Source organism: Phyllostomus hastatus, unplaced genomic scaffold (assembly GCF_019186645.2).
Source record: "Phyllostomus hastatus isolate PE091 unplaced genomic scaffold, TTU_PhHast_1.1 phas_contig_16, whole genome shotgun sequence".
In the NCBI taxonomy this organism is placed as follows: Eukaryota; Metazoa; Chordata; class Mammalia; order Chiroptera; family Phyllostomidae; genus Phyllostomus; species Phyllostomus hastatus.
The window spans coordinates 11,012,787-11,039,118 of record NW_025333643.1 but is presented as its reverse complement, the minus strand read 5'-3'; the positions used below and the strand labels follow the sequence as shown (position 1 = coordinate 11,039,118).

General features: G+C 44.4%; 1 protein-coding gene across 2 annotated transcripts; it reads left to right on the top strand.

Annotated features, from left to right (window-relative positions):
* The first annotated feature begins 98 nt into the window (after nucleotides 1-98).
* On the top strand, nucleotides 99-26,080 carry ACTR8 (actin related protein 8). 2 transcript variants are annotated; one of them, XM_045832508.1, is made up of 13 exons: nucleotides 101-366; nucleotides 3,186-3,356; nucleotides 5,243-5,353; nucleotides 5,989-6,093; nucleotides 6,374-6,547; nucleotides 7,099-7,192; nucleotides 9,357-9,489; nucleotides 10,776-10,929; nucleotides 20,299-20,394; nucleotides 20,869-21,009; nucleotides 22,699-22,963; nucleotides 23,648-23,811; nucleotides 24,616-26,080. In XM_045832508.1, exons 1-13 carry the CDS (start codon nucleotides 244-246, stop codon nucleotides 24,757-24,759), a joined length of 1,875 nt encoding a protein of 624 aa, XP_045688464.1. In that variant the 5' UTR covers nucleotides 101-243; the 3' UTR covers nucleotides 24,760-26,080. The 2 variants fall into 2 exon arrangements, with proteins under 2 accessions (XP_045688465.1, XP_045688464.1); XM_045832509.1 differs by lacking the exon at nucleotides 5,243-5,353 and having other exon boundaries at nucleotides 99-366.
* Nucleotides 26,081-26,332: the final 252 nt, after the last annotated feature.

The following is a 26,332-nucleotide window of genomic DNA, read 5'->3' as shown; positions in this document are numbered from 1 at the left end:
TGGCCTGCTGTGGCCAAAACAGATCGCAGCACGATCCACTTAATTCCCACTCTCCCGCTTCCCCTGAAACCCCACCCCCAGCGGAAGGCTCCACCCCTCTGTTTCCGGAGTTCTCAAGCAAGGCTGTCGGCCATCTTGACTGTGGGCAGCCAGCGGGGAGACAGCGCCTGCGTTGGGGACCACCTGTTGCCGGAGTGTGTGGTGCCGGTGGAGGGAAGAGGTTCCTGGGGTTTTGCGGCCACGATGACCCAGGCGGAGAAGGGAGACGCAGAGAATGGGAAGGAGAAGGGCGGGGAGAAGGAAAAGGAGCAGCGCGGCGTGAAGCGGCCCATCGTACCTGCCCTGGTGCCCGAGTCGCTGCAGGAGGTTAGTACTAAGGGTCGGGCTCTAGTGGGGCTTGGCGAGGGCCCTGCACCCTGGCCTCGGACCTCCGCATTCCGGTCTGAGGAGGAGGTCGAAACCCACAGAAGGCTTCGGGCCCCCTTGGTCTTGGGTTGTGTAGGGGTTGCTCATTTCCTCCTGCGTTGTTGCAAGCTGGGTGAGAACTGCGTGTCCCCGCCCCCGTCCTCCTCCAGCCTCTGTTGGACCCCCAGCTTCCCCGGCTTTGAAACGAGGACTGGACTGTTACCCATCTCTCAAATGGGTGAGGTTTTAGTGGTGGCACATAGAGTTTAGCACTGGCCTGGCTCACTGAGAGTATCTGCGGTTATTTGGTAAGGGGTAGTTAGAGGTTCGTGCCTTTTCTTTGTTAAGGAAATCTCAGGTAGTGGAATGAAGAGTAGACATTTGTCTAAATAGACATTGGGTCCGTGTGTTTCAAAAACGACAAGATTAAGTCATACCAGAAAAATTATTTGCAGTACATGGCGGGCAAAGGGCCTTTATATGTAATATTATGAACACTCAGTGAAGAAAATGCCAGCATTCCCATAGGAAAATGGACAAAGGTAATGTAAAATTCACAACAGAAATCAGGAGGTGTTTAAATGCTCAGAATTTCTTGTTGGACATCTCTGAGGTAGGTTCCTGGTAGATGTGTTAAGTATATATGCCCAACTGGCCAGGCAGCTGTAAAGTACATACCACTTTCCTGACACATGGTAAGCCCTTGGGTGGTTATTACTGTTGCACAGGGGTCAGTTTCTCCACTTAAGTAGTTGAGGGGGCAGACTGAATGGCCTGTGAGGGTTTACTGGTTCCCACCTTCTAGGATTCTCCCACCCAGAGGGTGAGGCTGGGAGGAGTGCTGGGGGTGGGGCCATTGGTATCAGAGCACGTGTGGGATCCACTAGTGGAGAGGACCAAAAGGAAGTGTTGGGCACACAACAGCCTGTACCTCCTCCAGCCCCAATGATCTGGGATGGTTTTTTCAGAGGAAGTGACATCTGGACTAAGATCTGAAGGAGGATTAAAAATTAGGTAGGGGGAAGGGAAACCTCAAGGAGGGAGAGCATAGCATGGAAGAGAACTAGGCTAAGAGGGCATGAAGTGTTGGAGATCAGGATGTATGGAATGGAGGGAGTAAGGGAGCAACAGATACGACTGGAGATCTTAGCAGGGGCCATATGATGAACGTCATGTAAGCCATTTCTGAAGGCAGTAGAGAACTTTGGAAGACCTAGCCACACTCTGAGCTTATGATTGCTCATTAACTTGTTTAATCTTCACAGTTATTCTATGAGGTAGGAACTTCATCCAGAACAAGAAAGTGGCACAGTCTGAATTTGAAGCCAGGTGTGTGAATCCAGAGCCTGGTTCCTTAATCACTATAGCAACATTTCCTTAACTTCAGTCAGTTGTATAACACTCTTTGGTTTTCCATGGCCTCTGCGGCACCTGTACTGTTAAACTGTATCTCATCTTAAACCATAATATCCAGAAAATGGCATGTAGGATGTACTGACCGAAAAAGAAGTGGTTCTAGAGTAAGACTAGAGAAGTAGGCAGGGCCTTGCTCTTGGAGGTCTGTTGTTCAAGTACAGAAGTATTTTGAATGGAAACATGCCAATAAGACCCAACTGGAGCTTCAAGCACAGGACAGAATAGGTGCTAGCTAAGCAGTCAGGCTGGCATGGTGGTTCTTAACAAAGGGATCCTGTTGTCAAAGGGATTGTAAGTCCCTTTTTCCTTCCCCCACTCCCTACTGAAACTGTGGGTCCCTCAACAAGTTTACACGGTAAAGGTTCCCCAAGTGATTCAGATTATATTCTGCCCTCTTGAGAATTTCAGTTCTAAAACAATTATCATCTCAAAGTAAAGTTTGCAGTCAACCACTGTCCTGATTTGCACTACTTTGTCAGTCCCTGTTCATCACCTCCCAAGAATGAATTTTGAAATGCAGCAAAGTTTTCTGACTTAGGAGGATAGAATTGTGAACTCTGGTTTTTCATTCCCAGTCTCTTGCCAGATTAGGTGAATAACACAGAATCAACAATGGTAAAGTGTAATGCTTTTTTAAAAAGTAACCAAAATATAATTTATGCACACACTTGGGAAGTGGTTGATGTATAAAGCCTTACTTTCCAGTATTGCAAAGTAATAATTGTAACTTTACATTAATATATTCCATTAGCTGTTCAAGCAATGGGTTTAAACCTGAGTGGTTATGCTAATCACGTCAGGAGCTTTTGAAAACTGGATTCCTAGGTGCTCTCTTTAGAGATTCTGAGTTGCAGAATTTGTAGTGAAAGCTTAGGATCTTTTTTTTTTTTTTTACAACTATCTTTAGGTGATTCTGATTTTGGAAACCTAGCACTCCACTGCTCATGGTATTCCCTACACTCTCATTCCTTGTTTAACTGTCTTCCCTAGTAAATGAAAAGTTCTCTGATTTTGGGGACTTTTTCTTGGTTACCATTGGACTCTCAGCGCCTGGCACAGAAATGCCCAATGGGTTAATTTGCATTGAATAGTTATGGTTCTTTTCATTTAAACAAATATTTGTTGGGCTATGTACTATGAGTTAGATCCTGGGAACAAGAAACTATAAAGTGAGTTTATATTCAGGTAGAGACCAGTAATTGGATGCTTCTCAAAGAACTCCCTTTACTGAATTATTTTGAAACCTTTGGGTCTAATGACCATTACAGGAAACTAATTTCTTAGTCTATCCTTTATCTATATGTTATTTAACTTGTTACCTGCATATTACTTACTAAAGTCACACACCTGTTTTATATTTGCAGCAAATCCAGAGCAACTTCATCGTTGTCATACATCCAGGTTCAACAACTTTAAGGATTGGTCGAGCCACAGACACACTTCCTGCCAGCATTCCTCACGTCATTGCACGAAGACACAAACAACAAGGGCAGCCCCTGTACAAGGACAACTGGCTCCTAAGGGAGGGACTAAATGTAAGTTGGAAATGGCAGACCTGGAGAGAAATCCCAAGACTGTTTCCTTGGGAAGGCTTAGACATGCAAGCATATGCAATCAACTTGAATAAACATCTTCATAGCCTTGTGTTTTTAAGTGGCTGGTGATAAAGTAAATGTTTACTGTAAAGCAATACATATTTTTTTGCCCTGGCTGGTGTAGCTCAATGGATTCCTGTGAACTGAAAGGCCACCGATTTGATTCTCAGTTAGGGTATATGCCTGGGTTGCAGGCCAGATTCCCAGCTGGGGGCGTGCAAGAGGCAACTGATCAATGCTTCTCTCAGGCACATGTTTCTTTTCCTCTCTTTCTCCCTCCCTTCCCCTCTCTCTAAAAGTAAATAAATAAAAATAAATTATGTAAAAAATAATAGAATAATAGCATCATTCAGGGTTACAAATAATCATTTTTCATCAGAACTAGCAATTTTATTATAAGTAAATAATTGTAATAAAAGTAAATTTAATTTTCTTAACCCTCCAGGGTGAACTGGGTATTGATGAATGTGATTTTTTTTAATGTTTATCTCTTGCATTTCTTTTTTAAAATATTTTATTTATTTTTAAAGAGGGAAGGGGGGGGAGAGAGAGACAGACAGACAGATAGACAGACAGACATCAATGCGCGGTTGCTGGGGGCCGTGGCCTGCAACCCAGGCATGTGCCCTGACTGGGAATCGAACCTGCGACACTTTGGTTCACAGCCCGCACTCAATCCACTGAGCTACACCAGCCAGGGCTTGAATGTGATTTTTTATGGAAGGTACAGAATGAAGAATTATCACTCACTTTAAATGATATATTCTGGTCTCTATTAACTGACTTTTGTTTTTTCTCTTCCAGATACTTAGAGTTTAAAATAAACTCATTTTCACTCATAAGCAAATTGAATTGCTACAATAAGTACTTATTGTAATCTTAAGTCAAATCATAATGTAAAGGCAAAAAAATGTATTTTTTAAAGATTTTATTTATTTATTTTTAGAGAGGGAAAGGGAGGGAGACAGAGAGGGAGAGAAACATCAGTGTGGTTGCCTCTCTTGCTCTCCCTAGTGGGGACCTGGTGTACAACCCAAGCATGGGCCCCTACTGGGAATCGAACCAACAACCCTTTGGTTTTCAGGCCAGTGCTCAATCCACTGAGCCACACCAGCCAAGCCAAAAAAAAAGTGTTTCTGTACAGTAAACATTTACTTTATCTTATTTTGCAAATGGTAATTATCAGGAAAAATTTTTTGTGATAGGTGCAAATGTGTATATTACATTGTAATCCACTTTTAAGTTTTAAATCAAGGATGTTTTTAGGAACTTACATTCTCTGTACTTCTGATAGTAAGCCTTAAGGTTCCATTTTCTAATTCTTACAATTCTACTTTAGAGAAAAATTATTGAAAGAAAGTAAAATAACATTTCACATAAAAATTTATGGATATATTTTTTGCAGTATCAAAATTACTTGAACACTTGTCGATTAAGCAAAGCAACACATGAAGGACTCTTAACGTTATAAAATCGTAAACATGAAATGATGTAAACCTATGAGAGCATCTGTGAAGTACTTTGTAAATGTAAAAGTAGCTGTGCTCTGATTAGTGCTATGAAAATTTTTTGTGAACCCAAAGTCACTCAAAGTTACAGATTTTTTCAAATATTTGGTTTATAGTGAGGGTTCTTTTATGACTTCTTAAATTTATAAATAATAAGCAGATCACTTTGAATTCTGGAGAGTAATACATATGGTAGAGATTAAGGAAACACTACCTGTCAACAAGGGAGCATTTCCCATTGCTGCGTTAGTAGTTTGCCAGACTGCCTTCCCTTTTCCCTAAGTTCTGCACTGCTCATCTTTAATTCTTTTTTCCTAGAAACCTGAAAGTAATGAACAAAGACAAAATGGTCTTAAAATGGTGGATCAAGCGATTTGGTCTAAAAAGATGTCAAATGGTACAAGACGGATTCCTGTGTCCCCTGAACAGGTTCAACCTCAAACTCTTCCAATTTAATCTTTCAGCACAGCTATTACATCACAGTGCCATTCGTGTGCTCTGCCTATTTAATTTGCAAATGCAAGAAGGGATTTTCTTTAAAAAGGAAGAAAAATAATTCATAACCACCTATGGTGTACCTGAATCAGTGTCACAAATGCCTAGGTGAACCAAATAATTTATCATGTGGTATTTCTTACCACAAGTTGATAAAATTTACAGCTTACTTGAGAGTCTTCAGTGTATAATTCTGGGACCTTGGTGGGAAGTGGTATTCTTACCACATTTGTTTTTTAATGTGCTAAAGCAATAACAATTAGGGATTCCTATGAGTTGATGTAAATTTTGTGTTCAGCTTTAGGTAGAGTGCAGTATTAATTTTGGACTGGCTGTGAATCACAGCCCTAAAATGTTAAAAATCACAGGAAAAATCAAGACTGTGGAATAGGGCAAGAGAATCCTTTTGTTACCAGTCAGTCAGTATTTCCCCAAATATCTTGGCTTTGTGATTAAAATTTGCCACTGTATCTGGTTCTGAGGGAAAGGAGAAAAGATGACTCACACTACACTTACCCCTTTTTTTACTTGCGTAAATTCAGAGAATATGTGATGCGCTTTTGTTTCAGGCACGTTCCTACAACAAGCAGATACGACCTGCAATTTTAGATCATTGTTCCGGAAATAAATGGACAAACACATCTCATCACCCTGAGTTTTTGGTAGGAGAAGAGGTAGGAAACATCTTTATAATGAAATGGAAGAAGAAAACCTGATCCTAATTTTAAAATTCATTTACTTTGCCATCCAATTATAGTGTCCAAGCATTCTGTAATCCTACTTTGAGGACCAGATAATCAGACTGGCTCTTGAAGTATTAGATACTCTACCCTCAGCATTTAGAATGTTCAGCAAGTGTTATTGATAATTTCTAGCCTTAGAGTTTTGAGCTTGAATCCAGAAAACCCTGAGAGAAGAGTTTTAACAACATGCTTATCTCTCCATCTTTTCTAGGCCTTGTATGTTAATCCATTGGACTGTTACAATATTCACTGGCCTATTAGAAGAGGTCAGTTAAATATTCACCCAGGACCTGGGGGCTCCCTCACAGCTGTTCTGGCAGATATTGAAGTAATATGGTCTCATGCAATACAAAAATACTTGGAAATTCCATTGAAAGATTTAAAGGTAAGCTCAAATTCCCAGTTACTTGGATAATCTTTAATAAGAATCTTGGTCAATAAAAGTACACATTACTGAGCTGTTTATAATATAGGGTCCTTGAAGCACTTTCAGCTTTAAGTGTTGAGGATATACTCACTGAATTCTCCTTTAATGCTTTCTCTCTTTTTCTTGTCCTGTTCGTTTTTTTTTTTTTGGTGTCTCTCCTGCTCTGCAGACAGCACATGCTCATGTTTGTGCCTTCTCTCTGGGCCTTTTCAGACACATCAGTTTTATTTTTACTTCACAAGTGTTAAATAATTCAAAGAAAAAAGTCAACATTCTCTATTTTCTCATAAAACCCAAAAGATAGAAAGTTTTGAGCTTTTATTTTGGGCCTCTGACCATTGCTTCTACTGCTTTAAAGTGTGAAATTTTGACCTGACTTTAGTGTTAACCATTTCTTCTTTTTTTCTTTGTTCTTAGTATTATAGATGTATCTCTGAAGACAGGTGTGAAATTTATTTTGATCTGACTTCAATGTTAACCATCTAATGATTTTTCTTTGTTCTCCTTAGTATTACAGATGCATCTTGTTAATTCCTGATATCTATAATAAACAGCATGTGAAAGAATTAGTGAATATGATTCTAATGAAGATGGGTTTTTCAGGTATGTCTGATATTCCTGTGAAACCTATTTGAATTGAGATTTTTTCTTTTTTTAATATATTTTATTGATTATGCTGTTACAGTTGTCCCATTACCCCTTCATTCCCTTCCACCCTGCACACCCTCTCCCACCCACATTCCCCTCTTTAGTTCATGACCATGTGTTACAAGTTCTTTAGCTTCTACATTTCTCATAGTATTCTTGCCCTCCCTCTATTTTCTACCTACCATCTATGCTACTTATTCTCCATACCTTTTCCCTTCTCTCCTCCTCCCACTCCCCTGTTGCTAACCCTCCATGTGATCTCCATTTCTGTGGTTCTGTTCCTATTCTAGTTGTTTGCTTAGTTTGTTTTTGTTTTAGGTGTGGTTGTTAATAATTGTGAGTTTGCTATCATTTTACTGTACACATTTTTTATCTTTTCCATAGATGAGTCCCTTTAACATTTCATATAATGAGGGCTTGGTGATGATGAACTCCTTCAACTTGGCCTTATCTGGGAAGCACTTTATCTGCCCTTCCATTCAAATGAGAGCTTTGCTAGATAGAACAATCTTGGATGTAGGTCCCTGTCTTTCATGACTTGGAATACTTCTTTCCAGCCCCTTCTTGCCTGCAAGGTCTCTTTTGAGAAATCAGCTGACAGTCTGATGGGAACTCCTTTGTAGGAGACTGTCCCCTTCTCTTGCTGCTTCTAAAATTCTCTCCTTCATTTTTATCTTGGCTAATGTAATTTGTGCCTTGGTGTGTTCCTCCTTGAGTCCAACTTCCTTGGGACTCTCTCAGCTTCCTGGACTTCCTGGAAGTCTGTTTCCTTTGCCAGATTGGGGGGGTTCTCCTTTATTATTTGTTCAAATAACTTTTCCGCTTGTTGCTCTTCCTCCTCCCCTTCTGGTACCCCTATAATTCGGATGTTGGAACGTTTAAAGATGTCCTGGAGGTTCCTAAGCCTCTCCTCACTTTTTTGAATTCTTGTTTCTTCATTCTTTTCTATTTGGTTGTTTCTTTCTTCCTTCTGGTCCAAATCGTTTGATCCCAGTTTTCTTTCCATCACTATTGGTTCCCTCTGCATTTTCCTTCATTTCACTTAGTGTAGCCTTCATTTTTTCATCTAGTTTGCAACCAAATTCAACCAGTTCTGTGAGTATCCTGATCACCAGTGTTTTGAACTGTGCATCTGATAGGTTGGCTATCTCTCAGTCACTTAGTTGTATTTGCTGTGGAGCTTTGATCTGTTCTTCTGTTTGAGCCATTTTTTTTGGTCTGGTCCCGCGTGTTTTGTATGAGGGGCAGAGCCTTAGGTGTTCACTAGGGCAGGGCAACCCAGTTGCTGGGTTGTGAAGCTGCATGTGGGGGCGGGGTCCGAGAGGGAACAATGGCACTTGCTCCACTCTCTGTCGTACTTCAGTCCATTTTGCTGCTTCCCCCAAGCAAACTGGGCCCTTCTGGTGCTGATTCCTGTGTGGGTGGGCTTGTGCATGTTCTAGGACCACGTGGGTCTCTCCAGTGAACTCTCCTGTGAGGCTAGAAGCCTTTCCCTGTGCCTCAACCCCCATGGGTGTTTTCTATCAGTGTTTCTAGGCTCTATTTCCCAGCACTGGGACCCTGGGTTGCGCACAGTGACTGGCTTCACAATCGCCGCCTTGCTGTGTCTGCCAGTTGCCACCCTGCGCCCGGGGTCTGCCATATGCCACCTACACGCCCAGGGTCCGCCCACTGCAGTCTTGCCTGCCCAGGATGCCTTATGCACCCTGTGCCACTGCTTTTTGTGCCTCAACCCCTCTCTGCCCAGCTGCCCAACCCTGCACTTCCTACCAGTCTGGATGTATGTGTCTATTTTAACTCCTTGGTTGTCTGACTTCCATACAGTTCAGTTTTCTGTCAGTTCTGGTTGTTACTCTGTTTCTAAAGTGTTGTTGTCCCTATCTTAGTTGTGCGAGGAGGCACAGTGTGTCTACCTACACCTCCATCTTGGCCAGAAGTCGGAGATTTTTTCTTTTTTACTGACAAAGTTAATGCAGTTCACTGCTTTATTGGAATGCTTATTTGAGAGGGTCAGCAGTGTGTGAATATCTTCCCAGAGGTTCCTAGATTTTAGTTGATTATTTGTCTTTGGAGAGTTATTGCTCTGCAGCTGATTGCTCCTCTGCCTTTTGTTTTTTAGGAATCGTGGTCCATCAGGAGTCTGTGTGTGCCACTTTTGGAAGTGGTTTAAGCAGCACATGTATTGTAGATGTTGGGGACCAGAAGACAAGTGTGTGCTGTGTGGAGGATGGGGTCTCCCATCGAAATACTCGGTAAAGGACTTGGGAGGTGTCATTCCCCATCCCTCTCCCCTCACAGTTTATTCAACTATAAAGCATCACAAGTTAGAAAGAAATTACTTACAGGAATTACATTTTCAAATTTTGCATAAGACACCAGGAAGATTATGGAAGTGCAAAGTTTGGTGAGGCTATATACAACTGATTTTACCTTTTTCTTTGAAACTGTAGTATAAGTTCATATCAGCAGTTCCTAAAAGTCCTAGAGTGTGCTGTGCGGTCCCACAGACGAAGTGTATAGGTTAGCTCTGTGTCTTTTGCTGTGGGCCAGCCTAGAGATACTGATCATGCACAACAAAGCTTGATTTTGGCAAGTTGCATAGGAGAAAATAGGTTTTCAGATTTGAGTTCCCTAGCTAGCTAGCATTTCGAGTATTTGCTTTTCTTGTCGTAAGAAAGGGGAAAAAAAAGTTAGTCGTTGAACACCATAAAGTTACTCGTGTTCAGTGAGTAACTTTATGGTGATCAAGTGTCTGTCACCACTAACCAGAATAGTTATAAAATAACTATCAGGAGCAGGTTTGCTGCTTGTCCTTCCAGAGACAAGCCCAACACAGGTAAACACTCAGGTAGTGTACACGTGGCCTCTGTGTAGCATTTTGCACTCCCAGGGTGGCTTCTTCAGGGTGCTTTAATTCTCCATGTCCCTTACATTAGGTAGTTTGAATCTTAAGGTATAGAAACAGATTTAAAAGAGGTCCCAGTAAATCTATGAGAAAGGTTAATCCCAAGTTACAATGCATTCTATAACCCAGAATGAGTTATGGCTCACTCATTGTTTGCATTGTCTGATGCCAGTGGTTCCCAAGGTATGGAGAAAACACTGGATTCAGGTCTCCAACCACTAAAATAATGTCGCAGTGGTCTTTCTAAATTGTAGACATGTTCAATTAGTGGGTAGTATCCTCAGATTTCTCCCATAAGTTTGTCTTACGGTGTCACCTTTATATACCAGAGAATGTACATAGGCAAACAACTATCAAATGGTGAACATATTGACTTGGAAATGAGCTGGATTTAATAGTGTGTTTTCTGTTTCTTGGATATTTTTTGCAGACAGTATGACTGCTTCAAGGTGCCTTACCACTGGTTTATTCTAGAGTTCCCTTTCTGCCTTCCATCCATCCGTTCTTTCTTTAATGTATTCCTGTCAGACATTTCTTGAATCTTGCTGTTTAACTGTGCCTAACTGAGTTTTTGAATCACTCTCTGTACCTTTTTAACTGACATTACCCATCTGCTTTTCCTCTTAACTCTAGGCTCTGTCTGGCATATGGAGGATCTGATGTATCAAGATGTTTTTACTGGTTGATGCAGCGAGCTGGATTCCCTTACAGAGAATGCCAGTTAACAAATAAAATGGACTGCCTTCTTCTGCAGCACCTAAAAGAAACTTTTTGTCATTTAGATCAGGTGGGAGCCAAATAACAATGGACTATTTTTGTTTTCAGGAAAACTTGAACAGTATCATGCTGCCCTTTCAGCCTAAGCTGATAAAGCCTTGAAGCTGAAGCCCTAAGGAGTATGAGTTTTTAGGTGAGGTCGAAGCTGTGCAGATGTGGCTCTGGCTCTGGAAGAATGCTTTTTTCCCAAGAGAGTTTAGCAAATATCTCTTTCTGTAGCCCCTGGTCATCCTGATAAAGGATGAAGGTAACTCTTTAGGTGTGATGAATAGTGTTGTATCCAAGTTGCGAGCGAAAGAAATCTCCGAAGACTGAGATCAGTTTGATGTCAACTTTATTGGCCAAGTTTTACCTGCGCAGGGGCGAGCTTCCCAAATGAGACCGTAGTCTCGCGGCTACGCAGAGCCGCCAAAATGGAAGTCGCGCCTGGCTTACAGACTACTGGGGTTTTATAGAAGCTAGCAAGCAAGCGCTATACAGAAGCAGACGTGGCAGTTAGTAATTCGCATACAAAGACCGCGCTGGGAATTTCAAACCAAGCATTCTTTCATAAGGTGGGAAGGCAGGATGTTTGTTCATTAACCTAGTAATCTCCTGGCTCTAGCTAGCTAGTTTTCTATTTTCTCATTAAAAACTACAAAGCACTGCTTATCTAGCCTAGCCAGGGAGAGCGTCTGCTAGACACAGGATGTTTGCTTTGACTGTACTTTGTCTCTTTTATCATTTCTTTTCAGCTACAATGTGGTTCTTGTCTATTAAGGTTAAAATTTAGTTCTTAATTTCCTTGTTCCCAACATTCCCTCCTTCTCTTCTTCATTCGTCAAACCCTTGACTCATGTTCCTCTTGCGGGAGGATTGTATAGGGCTGAGATAAGACCATGAGTTTCACTGTTTCAATCCTACTCTGAATAAAGGCTAAAAGCTTATTTCAGAATTATTGGTCCTAGGGTTAGGGGCTAGTAGGAGGAGAATTAGAGGTCCAGCTAGGGCTGATATCAGCATGGTTAGCCAGGGTGAGGTTCTATATAGGGAAGAATACCAGGAGGATGACTCAGTTTCTTGTTCTCTATCTTTAAGGCGTTTCGTGAGCACTTTTATACTCTCTCTAATAATTCCTGAGTGGTTGGCATAAAAGCAACAATCTTCCCCTAGGGCTGCACATACTCCTCCTTGCTGTAGGAAGACTAGGTCCAGCCCCCTTCGGTTCTGGAGTGCTACTTCTGCCAGGGAGTCTACTTGACGTTCCAAATATTCTACTTGTTCCTGGAGCAAGGAGAGGTCTTTAGAGAAAGTTTGTGATAATGTTCTAAGACTATTTTCTCCATGAATTAATGCTCCGGCCCCTACCGCGGCTGACCCTATGACTCCGATGGTGGCCACGATGGGAATCAACAATGGGACTCGCTTGACTCGGGAGGGGACTTGTATCAGAAAATCTGGGTTTCCTCCATATAGGTATACTTGGGGAATGATGTAAGCACTAACACAAAGCTCAGGGTTAATAGGTATTAGGCACTTAAAGATACCTTGAGTGCAGACAAACCATACTCCTTCTGGAGCTACTGTGATAGTTAAATTGCTAGGATCCGCCGGCAGATACACCTGGTTGAGGCAATAATCGCTGTAGTTCGAGGCCAGGGTATAGTTCGCTAGCAAGTAACAAGTGCCTTGCCCATGGAACTCAGCTAATGTAAGGGTACTTTCAAACTCACACTGTTGCAAGCTGCTTACCGGGCCGCTCGTGGGAAGGGGTTCTGCTCTGGGCCGTTCGCCGGTGATATTGACCCCTAAACCTACATAGAATGGGGGTCGAGGGCTAAGGCAAAGCCAGCAAGACTCAGTTATGTTAGGCTGGGTGCTGTTAAAGTAAGGAAATACCTGCTCCAACAGGCTTAATGCTGACTCTCCCTTATGGTGCGGTTTCTTAGCATAGGGGTCTCGACCTCCCAGGGGAGGTCTTGAGTCATCTAGTTGTGATAGTCTCTTGGTCTCACTCTGGCTGGTACTAACCTCTGCGGGTGCTGGGGCCGCTGAGGGGACCCCCTCCTCCTGGGCTAAGGGGCCGGCCTTGGTGGTCGTGGTGGTAATCTCCCTGCACCTCCCCTCAGTAGCGGCCTCCCGCGGGTAGGCAGCAGTTTAATTGTAAAGAAAGTTCCTGGGTCTGTGCCTGAAAGGTATAGTCTTAATCCCCATGTTCTCCCTTTGGTCCAGTCCGGATCACTTGGATTTAGGACGGTCACGACTGTCGGATTACAATTATTGTTGGCACAATTGGCACTATTTTTATTTGGTTGGTGCGTTATTTGGTCGAGGGTGATATATCTGTCTTTCCCCCCCCCTGGGTTCCAATCTTTGGCTAAGGTCTCACAGCCCCAAGACTTACAATAATAATCATTCAGGTAACCACAGGTCCCGCGTCGTCCTCGTGGTGGTTCAGGGCATCCATAATGGGGGCTAAACCAGAGGTTTCTATTCTTTAGGGCTGAGTTACAGCCGGCCCCGTACCCCAGGGAGTAGGATGATGGGAGGTTATCTCCGAGGGGTCCGTCCTCCGAGGCATGGTTCCTCCAGGCTACATCAGAGTCACAGAAGTGGTCAGCAAAAAACTTAGAGAAGTCTGTTTTTAGGTAAACTGGGGCATTTCCCCACGTATAGTTCGTGGCAATTACTGTCCCATCAGCAGTTCTTATGAGCACCCATTCTTGTTGCTCTAGGCTATGGCTTAGGGCGTTACTAATAGTCAGGAGTCTCAAATACGTGATAAAGAGAGTTTTAAGGGTTTGTCTGGGTCCCGACGGACCCGCCATGTCTGGGGTTCTTCTTCTTCAAGTGGTTGGGCTGCCTTAATGTGGGACAGGTGGATCCAGTAGGGTTTCTCCGCTATTCGTACAGCGGAGGGTGTGCTCAACAGTACCTGATATGGTCCTGTCCAGCGAGGTTCCAGGTTTCCCCTCCGATGATTAAGGATCCATACCCACTGTCCAGGCTCCGGCTGCTCGGACTTCTCTTTCTGTTTTCCTTCTGATTCCAGGCGTTGGGCTTGTTGGAAGGCACGCACTTCACTCCGGATCTCTTGCAGTGCCTGTAAGGACTTGAGGAAGTTATAGTTAGTAACTTCTATCTCTTCTGTGGTCAGCTTAGGGATCAAAGGCACTGGCTGTCCATATAATATTTCAAAAGGTGCCCAACCCTTAATATAGGGGGTACATCTTACCCGAAAGAGGGCGAAAGGGATAAGCTCTACCCAATTTTCGCCGGTCTCTTCTCTTAATTTTATTAAGGTTTCTTTTAGTGTTCTATTCATTCTTTCTACTTGCCCTGAACTCTGAGGTCTATAAATACAATGGGGTTTCCAATTGATACCTAGTCTATCTGCTAGTTCTTGTGAGATTCTAGATATAAATGCCGGACCATTATCAGATCCTATGGCTATAGGTATCCCATATCTGGGTATAATCTCTCTCACCAGGATCTTGCAAACTGTAGAAGCTGTCTCTCCCCTAGTGGGAAAGGCTTCTACCCATCCAGAGTATGTATCCACCAATACTAGCAAATAGCTATAACCTGACTTCCCTTTGGGCATCTCAGTGAAATCAATTTCCCATAGTTCTCCTGGGGCATTTCCCCGATGCCTCACGAAACGGGGCAATTTCTGGTTCTGGGCGTTCACCTTTGCACAGGTCTTGCACCGCGAGGTGATGGAGTGGATTATCTCTCTTTAGGTGTGGTCCTAGATAATGCTTCCTGATTAGTAGTTCTAGTTTGTTCTGTCCCAAATGGGTGCTAGTATGAATGTCCTGGGCAATTTTTGTTAATACTCCTTGTGGTAGGTATAACTTTGTACTTGGGAGTACTATCCATCCATTCTTATTCTTTTGTTCCTCCTAATTTGGTTCCTTCTTGCTCCTCTTCTGTAGAGTACATGGGTTTTGGGGGGCAATTCTGGCTGAGGTATCAAAGGGAGCAAGTTACTCTCTGCACTCGTAGCGGCCTCTCTGGCGGCAGCGTCAGCCAGACTGTTTCCTCTTACTATGGGAGATTCTCCTTTCTGATGGCCCCTACAATGAATAATGGCAACTTTCTTAGGTAACCAGATGGCCTCTAGGAGAGAGAGAATCTCCTCACGGTTTTTAACGTCCTTTCCTCCTGCGGTTAGGAGGCCTCTCTCTCTATAGATGGCTCCATGGACGTGGGCTGTGGCAAAAGCATAGCGGCTGTCAGTGTAAATGTTGGCAACTTTTCCCTCAGCTATCTCTAGGGCCTTGGTCAGCCCTATCAGTTCCGCCCTTTGCGCAGAGGTCCCGGCAGGTAGTGCCCTTTGCCACAGGACCTTATCTCCTGTGGTCACTGCTGCCCCTGCATACCGCTGTCCATCCTTGATAAAACTGCTCCCATCAGTAAAGAGGGTCAGGTCTACCTTTTCATACGCCTGATCCCTTAAGTCTGGGCGGGAGCCAGTTACTGTGTCGAGGACTTGCTTACAACTGTGGACCACAGTGGAGTCTGGTACTGGCAGCAGGGTGGCGGGATTCAGGGCAGTAGTCTTGAGGAATTGTACCGCCGGAGGGTTCAGCAGCTGTGCCTGATACTGTGTCAGCCGCGCATTAGACAGCCACCGGTCCGGAGGGGACCGTAGGGACCTGTTCGATGTAATGCTCTCCTATGACCTGGATGTCCTGCCCCAGGGTCAACTTGCCTGCTTCCTTAACTAGTAGGGACGTGGCTGCAATAGCCCTTAAGCAGGCCGGCCATCCTGACGCCACAGGATCCAGTTTCTTTGACAAGTAGGCTACAGGCCTTTTCCATGGGCCTAGAGTCTGACTCAGTACACCTAGGGCTGTACCCTCCTTCTCAGCGACATATAGTTGGAAGGGCTTGGTTAGATCAGGCAGGGCTAGGGCTGGAGCTGATACTAAGGCCTCCTTCAAGGCCAGGAAGGCTTGTCTTCCTTCCTCTGTCCATGTAAAGGAGTCCTCCCTACCTCTGGTTAGGTCATGCAGGGGGTCTTGCTATGTTTGCAAAACCCAATATCCACAACCTGCAATAGCCTACAGCCCCCCAGGAATTCTCGTACTTGCCTTTTGGTGGTTGGTTCCGGGATCTGCAGGACCGTCTGGATCCGTTGGTCTGACAAGGCCCTCAGTCCTTTTCTCAAGTCATATCCCAGGTAACTCACGGTTTGGGTTGCAATTTGGGCCTTCTTGGCTGACACCCGGTAGCCCATCCTCTCGAGGTCCTGGAGCAGGTCCAGTGTGGCGGTCTCACACTCCTCTTGTGTCTGAGCCGCCACCAGGATGTCGTCCACGTACTGGAGGAGGACTATCGCCGGGTGGGTCCTCCGAAACTCTTGGAGATCTTTACCCAGGGCCTCATTGAAAATGGTTGGTGAATTCTTGAACCCTTGGGGGCAACCGGGTCCAGGTAAACTGTCCTATTAGTCCATTGTCGGGGTCATTCCATTCGAAAGCAAATATTTCCTGACTCTGGGGGGGGGGCTAAGGGTATGCAGAAGAAGGCATCTTTCAAGTCCAAAACAGAATAGTGGGTATGTGTTGGGGGGCAACGAGCTCAGGAGGGTATATGGGTTTGGCACAGTGGGGTGTATTGTTTCAACCCGAGTGTTTACTTCCCGTAGATCCTGGACCGGTCGGTAATCTTGGGTCCCAGGCTTTTGGACAGGGAGAAGGGGGGTGTTCCATGCCGACTGGCACTTTCTCAATATACCTGCTTCTAGTAGCCGTCGCAGGTGCCCCGCAATCCCCCTGTCTGGCCTTTGCTGGGACGGGATACTGTCTAATTCGGACCGGCTGGGCCGCACTGGTCAGCTGAACCAGTACCGGCGGTTGGTGAGCAGCCAACCCGGGCGGGTTTGTCTCTGCCCATACCCCTGGTACCTGCGTCCGCAGTTTCTCGAGGGCCTCATTCCCCTTCCTCACGCCATCCGGAAGCACCGCCAGCAGATATTCTTCGGATAGGGGAACCGTCACCTTCATGCGGGTCTCCTCCGATGTTCCTTCTGGCTCGAAGCTTATAGTGGCGTGGAGCTTCTGCAGCAAATCCCTCCCGAGCAACGGGAACGGACATTCTGGAATGACTAGGAAGGAGTGAGTGATGGTCCCTTGCCCCCAGATCGGTGATTCTGGCCGCCGTCCAGGGGTATGCCTCACCCTTACCCATTGCCCCCTATAATTTTTGTGGTTGCCTTCTGAATTTGCCCCTGTGGTTGTTTCAAGACAGAAAAGGTGGCTCCCGTGTCGACCAGGAAGTTTACTGGCTTCCCTTCGACATTTAAGGTGACCATGGGCTCCTGGGAGCCGACGAGTATGGAGCCCCGGCCCCGTCAGTCTAAGGTTTGAAGCAGCACTGCAGGGCTGGCCTCTTTTGCCCTCAGCTTAGGACAATTTTTCTTCCAGTGCCCTTTTTCTTTGCAGAACGCACATTGGTCCTTGTCTACTCTGGGCCGCTGGCCTTTTGGCTTTCTCTTTCCTCTCTTCTTTCTGTGGGCCTGCCTGGGCCGCGATCAGGATTTTTGCTACTTCTTTTGCCCTTCCTACTTCTGGGTCGTCTCTGTTCACGTACACCTTCTGAGCAATTTCTACGAGCTTGCTAATATTCTCTCCTTCAAATCCTTCAATCTTTTGTAATTTCTTTCTAATATCAGGAGCTGCCTGGGTCACAAAGGCAATGTTCAGAAGCCGCCTGTTCTCAGGGGCCTGTGGGTCTAATGGGGTGTACACCCGGTAGGCTTCTATCAGCCTCTCTAGAAAACTAGCCGGGATTCTTCTCTCCCTTGAACTACCTCACTAACTTTACTAAAATTTGTTGGTTTCTTGGCTGCTGCCTTCAATCCCCTTAACAGAGCCCGGCGGTATTGGAGGAGCGCATCCCTTCCCCCACTCGTGTTGGGATCCCAATTTGGGGGCTGCTCAGGTAACATATCTTGCACTTCCCTCCTTCCCACCGCAGTTTCTCCTTCCTCTCCCATAACTGCTTTGACAGCTTCCCTCATTATTCTATCTCTTTCTTCCGAGGTGAACAGAGTTTGCAATATTTGCTGACAATCATCCCACGTTGGCTGGTGGGTTCTAAATATGGTCTCTAGCAAGGAAATTAATCCCTGCGGCTTCTCAGAAAACGGGGGATTCTGCAGCTTCCAATTGTATAAATCACTAGTAGAGAAGGGGGACATAAACCAGCCGCGGTGGTGCATGTAACGGGCGTCCGGAGCTGGTGGCACCTCCCTAAGTGGCAAAATGGCGGCGCTATCCGATTTTGGCGCCAAACCTGCACCCCCATACTGTGCACCACCGCGGGTATGAGGAGGGCTCTGGATTCCCTCTCTCCCTCCGCCCGAGGAGTCTGGCAGGGGCTGGCGATACGGGGGAGGAGCGGAGGGAGCTAACAGCGGGTCTTCTGGTACTTCGGGCAGAACAGGATATAACTTCCTCCCTTCCCCCCGTTCCCCTGTCTCTGCTGAGGCCGGCACCCCTTCCCGATCTGGGAGTGAAGAGTCTGCCTGGGTGCCATTGCCACACAGAGAGCCCTTTTCTTTCCCCGCCCATTAGATTGGCACCGGCGGATATACCCCGGACGATCAGTGGCTATGTCTACCCACACATCTATGTAGACCATCTGATCTGGGTGGGGGGGTCGCATACACCACCCGCCGAACCGCGAACAGGAGGGGCAACTCAAAAGTCCCCTCCGTGGGCCACCCCCACGTCGAAGGTCGGCCACTCAAGTTCACTGAAAGTTCGCAGGGTCTCTGGGTCGGGTGGAGGACCTCCGTAGCCCCGAGCGCGATTCTGAAAGTCAGAAAAGTTGTTTAGCAAACACTCCAGGGCCGTACTCGCGGTGGAGCCTCCTTGTCCCATCTTGGGCTGGGTATGGGGCTTCTAGGATTAAAGCAGTAATTACAAAGACAAACCACGCAACAAAGACAAGACCAAAAAAGGGTCTGAACACAGCAAGGGTCTCTCACTCCGGGCATGTGATTCTACTATCTCATAACCACTTAACTGACATTTCACTCTTTCCACTCACGCACATTCAGGCCGCGGCACACCTCAGTCTCTCCGCATACAGGCTTCGCTGGCGCGTTTAGTCGCGGCGCAAACCGAAATCAATTACCAAATGCGACCCTAGTCGCGGGAGCAAAAGCTCCGGCTCTCGAGAGCGTCCTCTCCTGAGAACCCCGCGGGTGGACTACCGCGACGTCTCGCCTACCACCTCGCGGCTCTAGTGAGTCTAGACTCCCAAACCAAATTCCGCGGCAAGCTTACCCGGGTTTCACTTTCTCAGCCTCCGAAGACTCGCCTTCTATCTCGCTGGGGCCTCCAAAAATGTTGTATCCAAGTTGCGAGCGAAAGAAATCTCCGAAGACTGAGATCAGTTTGATGTCAACTTTATTGGCCAAGTTTTACCTGCGCAGGGGCGAGCTTCCCAAATGAGACCGTAGTCTCGCGGCTACGCAGAGCCGCCAAAATGGAAGTCGCGCCTGGCTTACAGACTACTGGGGTTTTATAGAAGCTAGCAAGCAAGCGCTATACAGAAGCAGACGTGGCAGTTAGTAATTCGCTTACAAAGACCGCGCGCAGGGAATTTCAAACCAAGCATTCTTTCATAAGGTGGGAAGGCAGGATGTTTGTTCATTAACCTAGTAATCTCCTGGCTCTAGCTAGCTAGTTTTCTATTTTCTCATTAAAAACTACAAAGCACTGCTTATCTAGCCTAGCCAGGGGAGAGCGTCTGCTAGACACAGGATGTTTGCTTTGACTGTACTTTGTCTCTTTTATCATTTCTTTTCAGCTACAATGTGGTTCTTGTCTATTAAGGTTAAAATTTAGTTCTTAATTTCCTTGTTCCCAACATTCCCTGTAGTTTATAGGCAATTTCAATGGATCCCACAAATAGTAGCAGGTAAAACATATGCACAGGCATTTAATAAAATGGCATCATTTGAAGCACTTTCTTAGTATTGTGAACAGTCACCATTTAATCGTTGCCGTATCTGGGTTGCTACCTTTTTATACTCTGTTTTAGATCTTTTTTTTTTTTACCTTTTCAGGTAGCACACTTCTGAATAAAAAAACTTAAAAAATATAAGACTAAGTAACATTCCTCAGTTATTGAGAGCATTTGTTTAATGATTTGGGTCATTGTATTAGTATTTATCAATAGTGAAGAAAACAATAAATGCAGGTGCTGGATATTTCACAAGTGTTAAAAAGAAAGCAAGTTAGCATTGAACTCTTAAGTTTTAGTGGGTGTGGTAGCAAGCCTTTTTGTAGGTGAGGTTTAGGTGGTAGGCTTAATTGTAATTTGAAGAGTTTACATGCACTTTTACTGATTCACTGACAGCATCTTTTCCTGGAATCAGGACATCTCTGGGCTTCAGGACCATGAGTTTCAGATTCGACATCCAGATTCCCCTGCCCTGCTTTACCAGTTTCGATTAGGAGATGAAAAACTCCAGGTAACACATGGGTATATATTTGCATGGGTAGAAAGAAAGCCAGCCAGGCTCAGACTGAGGGACTATTTACTTGCTGGAAACCTCAGGAGGTCAGAATGTGAACTGGTTGTGGATTATTCACTAACCCAAATTAGAACAAATCTGAGGACATCTTTGCAATTAGCCACTATGTGATTAGCCATTTAGAGAGAGAGGTTCCATTCTTATTAGGTAATTATAAAGTAGGTTACTACGTACTATGCATTTACTTTGAGAGTCTCTGGTGTCATATCACACTTCAGTTAGATGATAAATGAGTTTTCTTGCCTCTCTGCGTGAAAGAAATAGTGCTACTGCTCCAAAAAAGAACAGTATACAATCTAACTTTTAGGATCTAATCAGCCAGTTTTGCTTTTTGGAAGAACAAAATTTAATGGGTCAGTTTTTTCAAGACACAGTATCTTGGGTTGACCATTCTTTTTCTTCCATGCACAGGCTCCAATGGCTTTATTTTATCCATCAACCTTTGGAATCGTTGGACAAAAGATGACAACTCTGCAGCACAGATCCCAGGGTGATCCTGAAGATCCTCATGATGAACATTACCTGCTGGCAACACAGAGCAAGCAAGAACAGGTCTGTGGGGATTCTGGTATACAGGCAGACAGTTTTATCCACACAGGAGAAGTTTGCCCATAACTAATAGATCACTGCAGTCACTGCCTTCTGACAGCATCCTAAAGCTGATACTGTTTTTATTTTTTTTTTAAGATTTTATTTATTTTTAGAGAGGGGAATGGACGGAGAAAGAGAGGGAGAGAAACATCAATTTGTGGTTGCCTCTTGTGCGCCCCCCACCCCCACTGGAGACCTTGCCCACAGCCCAGGCTTATGCCCTGACTAGGAATCGAACCAGCGACCTTTTGGTTCGCAGGTCATTGCTCAGTCCACTGAACCATACCAGCCAGGGCTGACACTGTTTTTAGAGCTTTAGATAGAATCTAAATTTGAAATCTGGATGACAGATTTTTTTGTTCAGCAGGTATTCATTTAATTCTCAGAGTACCAGTCCACACATTGAAAGGTTAAATTAGTGGAATTACTTTTGAATATTCATCCATAGTTAATATTTCTAGTAAAATTTCACCTATATTTAATTATAATATGTGAGAGGTGTGTGGCATAGGCAAAAAGCTAGATTTCTTTGTCCAATGCTAATCCCAGTAACAGGAAGTCTAATGCAAGGGCAGGTTATTACCTGCTAATAAAACAGCAGCTCATGGTGGAGGGAAGAGGGCTGTAAGTGTTTTCTAGTCCTCTTCCCTGTCCCAAAGAGGGGCACAAAGTGATTAGAAAAGGTCTGAAATGAGAATTTTGTAACAGTCACTGGCTCAAGAATTCCACTAAAATACTCCACTTAAAAACTCAATTCAAGGGAAGAAAAGCTTGTCTACACTTGACATCTCAATTTTAAATTCTAATCCATAATATTAAGGTTCTGAGACCTGCCTTCCCTGCCAGGGACTCCTTTAAAATTGTCAGTGCATCCTCTTCTGTCCATCACCCCTCACTCCCAAGTGGGTGGTTGTATACTCTGATGTATTTCCTCTCTGCATCACGCCTAAGGTGTTTTGTTTTTGCAGGGGAAGGTTACCCCCTCAGGACTTAGTGTATAGTAGTGTATGGGTGGGGGGGGGCAAAAAACCCAGAATTTATTTATAAAAAATTGTGTATTTATTCTTATGTGTTTAAACTTCAATCACCTTTAAAGTACTCTCCATTTGATTCAATACACCTACCTATCAAGACTTTTTTTTTCACTGCTCAAAACAGTTTCTGAACTAGTCAATTTTGATGCCTATTTGTGTTTCTGCCATTTTTTGTTTCACTTTTTCCATATCCACATCAACAGAACATTTCACTTTGAGGATTTTTTTTTCATCAGGAAAACAAACAAAATTGATCTTGCTCAGGGTGAGATCAGGTGAATAGGGAGGGTGAGGCACGAGGACCATGACGTGTTTTGTCAAACACTGCTGAACACTCAGTGCGGTATGGGCTGGTGCACTTGTAAGTCACCCATCATGAAACGGGCAGATGTGTTGAAAGAGTCTTCAAAATCCACTGAAGCTAAATGCAACCTCTCACAACAACACCAGCTGGCACACTGATACACATGGGTTCCTGGAACACTCACCTAGCTGGGGAAACTTGTACTACAAGGGGTCCCCCTGATCTAGTGGCGGGAGGTATAGCCGGAGAACATCGGCAATGTTCTGTCTTAATCATATCATCTACTTGATTGTCCTTTTCATTGATCTAAAGTCTGCAAAAGCTACTGCTGACCGAAAGTCTGCATCCAAACCCATTGGATTTGAAGGAGATCTTCGTGGGCAGTCCTCTGATCTTCCAGAAAGACTCCATTCCCAGGAGGTGGATTTGGGATCCTCCCAGGGAGACTGTCTGATGGCTGGCAATGACTCTGAGGAGGCCCTCACTGCTCTGATGTCAAGAAAGACTGCCATCTCGCTGTTTGAAGGGAAAGCACTGGGCCTGGATAAAGCCATCCTTCATAGCATAGACTGCTGTTGTAAGCACATTGGGGGAAGCTGAGAGATAGCAGTTAAAGGAATAGGTTCAAACTAGGTTATGGTTGTGCAGTGCTGCATAACATTCAAAAACAGTCAAGCACCTGCCTTGTGCTTACATTGTTGGGTGTTGGGCATTGGTTCCTGGCCTTGTTGGAGGAGACCAAAATAAGGCAAATTACCACACAAATGTGAAATTATAACTGGCAGGTGCAACAAAATTGAACTAAAGGGTGCTGATTGAGGGGTTTAATAAGGGATTTTTACTCCATAGGGGGAGTTGTGGAGGGTGGAAGTCAGAGAAGCTTCCTTGGGGAAGAGCCACTTGACAGAGATCTGGGCAGATCTGACTGGCCAGTCAGATGGGTGGCATTCCAGGCTGAGGAAGAAGGCTATGAGGGCCAGAATGGCTGGGACACAGGGTGTGAGGATGAAGCTAGAGAATTGAGTACACACCACACTGGACTTTTTAGGCCCCCTTAGAGATTTTGTTCATGCTGCAAGTAGCAAGGTAGGGACAGCAACCTGCTCACATTTGTGTTGGCAAGGTTACTCTGGCTGCGTTGTTGAGGAGAGGTTAGAGAGAACTTTGAGAAAGTTACCCAAGCAAGACATGATGTTGTTTTGGCCGAGGGTGGTGGTACATACGGAGAAAAAGCTGGGAAGGGCTTTCACTGTCTTTGCAGCATCTGATGATACCAAAAAGAAGATGTACAGCTCCATCCTGGTGGTGGGAGGTGGTTTGATGTTTCATAAAGCACAAGAATTTCTGCAGCACAGAATTCTCAACAAAATGCCACCTTCGTTCAGGCGAATTATTGAAAATGTGGAAGTAATCACAAGGCCTAAGGTATGTTGATGGTGCAGGTTAAACTGTATGCAAATGAAATCAGCATTGATTATTTCTGATTCTAATGTGTGTGGGCAGATAAAATCCTAGAAGTCATAAGTTTGTGCCTGGGAGTTCTTAAGGATTTGGGTCAAGTGGAATTATTACTTACAGCAGGTCACAGGTGTGGGGAAAGGAGCTTGGATGAGGGGGACTAGGTTCCTGGGTTTAAGTCCCTGCTGTGCTCTCTGAAGCTAGCAGGGCTGACTCTGCCTTGGGAAGGATGGTGGAGCAGGGGGAAGACTGACCCATGTCACACCATCAGTCAGAACAACTCCGCTGTGATCTCTCTCATATTAAGGAACTGCTGCTGGTCCCTGGACCAGGTGATCTTTAAGAATCTTTTAGGCTTGAACTGTCTGGAAATACAAGCCTAGTAATTGAGAAACAGATTGTGCCTATATTACATTATATCTCATGGACAATTCCTGGGAATGTTCTTAATTTTAATCCTGAGGAAGAGATTGTAGGATATATTTATTCTACTCAAACTTAAAAGTTACTTATTTTCTTACATATATTCTGCCTTCAGGGATGACTGTGTAATAATAGTGAATAGTAGCAGTCTCAGTAATAAAAACTAAAAAGTTCTCTTGTCAGCTGAAATAAAGACACCTGTAATGTAAGTTCAGGGGTCTAGCATAGGTTGAAAATCTAACTTATTAGTTCTTGACTCAGCAGGATTTTTTCCACCCCAAAATTCAAATAAATTATTAAGTGTATGTCTTGTGTGTGAGTGCTGACATGTCTTTATCACTGCTCTAGGACATGGACCCCCGGCTGATTGCATGGAAAGGGGGGGCAGTGCTGGCTTGTTTGGATACGACACAGGAACTATGGATCTATCAGCGAGAATGGCAGCGCTTTGGTGTCCGCATGTTACGAGAGCGAGCTGCCTTTGTGTGGTGAAGTGGGCCGGAAAAAGTCACTCTTGAAGGAGACCCAAAACAAGCCTCTTGATACTAAAGACTCTTATAGAATATGTATTTTTTATTTATTGACCTACAATTATAAATCTTATATTGAGGACCTGACATTGGTGTGAAATTACAAGCTGCTTCTGTATCAGGACATTTGAGGAAAAGTGTGGTAAGCTTTTCTGCCCCTTCTCAGGGTCTCAGAAACTCCCCAGTGATGGCAGATGGTTGAGCAGTTGTCAAATGGTGAAGCTCTCATTTAAGCTGACTGTTGAGTGTCATGAGACAGTGTCCTTCAACTGTGAGGGGGCGGGGGTGTGACTTGGGGCCTGAATTGTGAACACTGTATGGTCATGATATTTTCCCTGTTTGCAATGGCAAGCACATATGATGTGACTCATGTGCTTTTGGAATTCCAAATAAGAAAAAGAGTTTTTTTTGGTTTTTTAAAATTTTCTGTTGGATTACAAAAACTATGGGAGCCCATGCAGGTCTAGGTTTATCAAGGCAGAGGTTTAAGACTAGGCTGGCTGTCTTTCATACCCAACATGCCCGAGGATAGCCTTGGGAAAAGAAAATAGTCATTACTTGACCAAAACAGAAAAGGAAAATTTGTTTCCTTCCTAAAGCCAAACAAATGATTTAGGAGTAATTGAGAGTTGTTAGTATGTGTTGTACAGGTAAGCAAGGCGATGGTTGCGGTTACTACTGACTTAATCATAAAGCACCCCTCACCCCACCCCCAGTTTTCCTTTACCTGAAGAACCCAGGGGCAGTATTTGGAGTTCTTTGTGTTCAGTATGATCAATTGACCTTGATCTGTGAGCAATCAAGCAAACAGTAAATAACAGAGTTATTGCTGCCTTACTGAAGCCTTCTGAGCCCCTGGCCTAAGGAAGAGAAGGCCTTGTCTGGAGACAGGAGCACAGCTTGAGGGCTCAGAGACCTGGGGGGATCAGGGGATACCTGATTTCTTCCAGGCTCTTGCGCTTGCTTCTTTTCTCTCTGTCAAGAACTGGAGGTGGGACTGGGAAAAAGACAAACATAGGAGCAATTAAGGGGTGGGGATAAGAGTGGGATATAGAGTAAGAATGGTAAGAAGTCTTAGGACAGGGAGCAATGCTGGTAGTGGAGCATTTTGCTTTAATAAGAGTATCCTTTGTATCCACCTAGTAGGTTAGGAACAAGGGAGAGCCCACCAATATAACAAAATTTCACTTGCTACTATTTGGAATGTATGTCTTCAATTTGAAAATTGTATATTCTTTGATTTAAGAAATTTTCAACAATAAATTTATACAATATTGATTTCATATGTTTCTGAGCTGTTTCAACACAATGTAGTGTTGGCTACCTAGTTCCAAAAGCATAATGTATTTCTGTTTTTAATAGTTTTCCATGTAATAGCTTATTGCTGTTATAACTGGTAGATGTTGATTCAGAGGAAGTGGCTTCTGGCCTAAGTTTTGATATAAGCCGTGTTCATCTTCTATTACCAGCACTTTTAAGCACCATGAGGACTGATCCTGACAAATGTGTGACCTTTACCACATTAAACATATTGC

What these genes read in the sequence shown, in the direction of transcription:
- ACTR8 (XM_045832508.1), top strand. Translation starts at nt 244, where the DNA reads ATGACCCAGGCGGAGAAGGGAGACGCAGAGAATGGGAAGGAGAAGGGC. An exon ending in TTCCTGTGTCCCCTGAACAG is followed by an intron (nt 5,354 to 5,988) that starts GTTCAACCTCAA and finishes CTTTTGTTTCAG; the next exon opens with GCACGTTCCTACAACAAGCA. An exon ending in AAGTAATCACAAGGCCTAAG is followed by an intron (nt 23,812 to 24,615) that starts GTATGTTGATGG and finishes TCACTGCTCTAG; the next exon opens with GACATGGACCCCCGGCTGAT.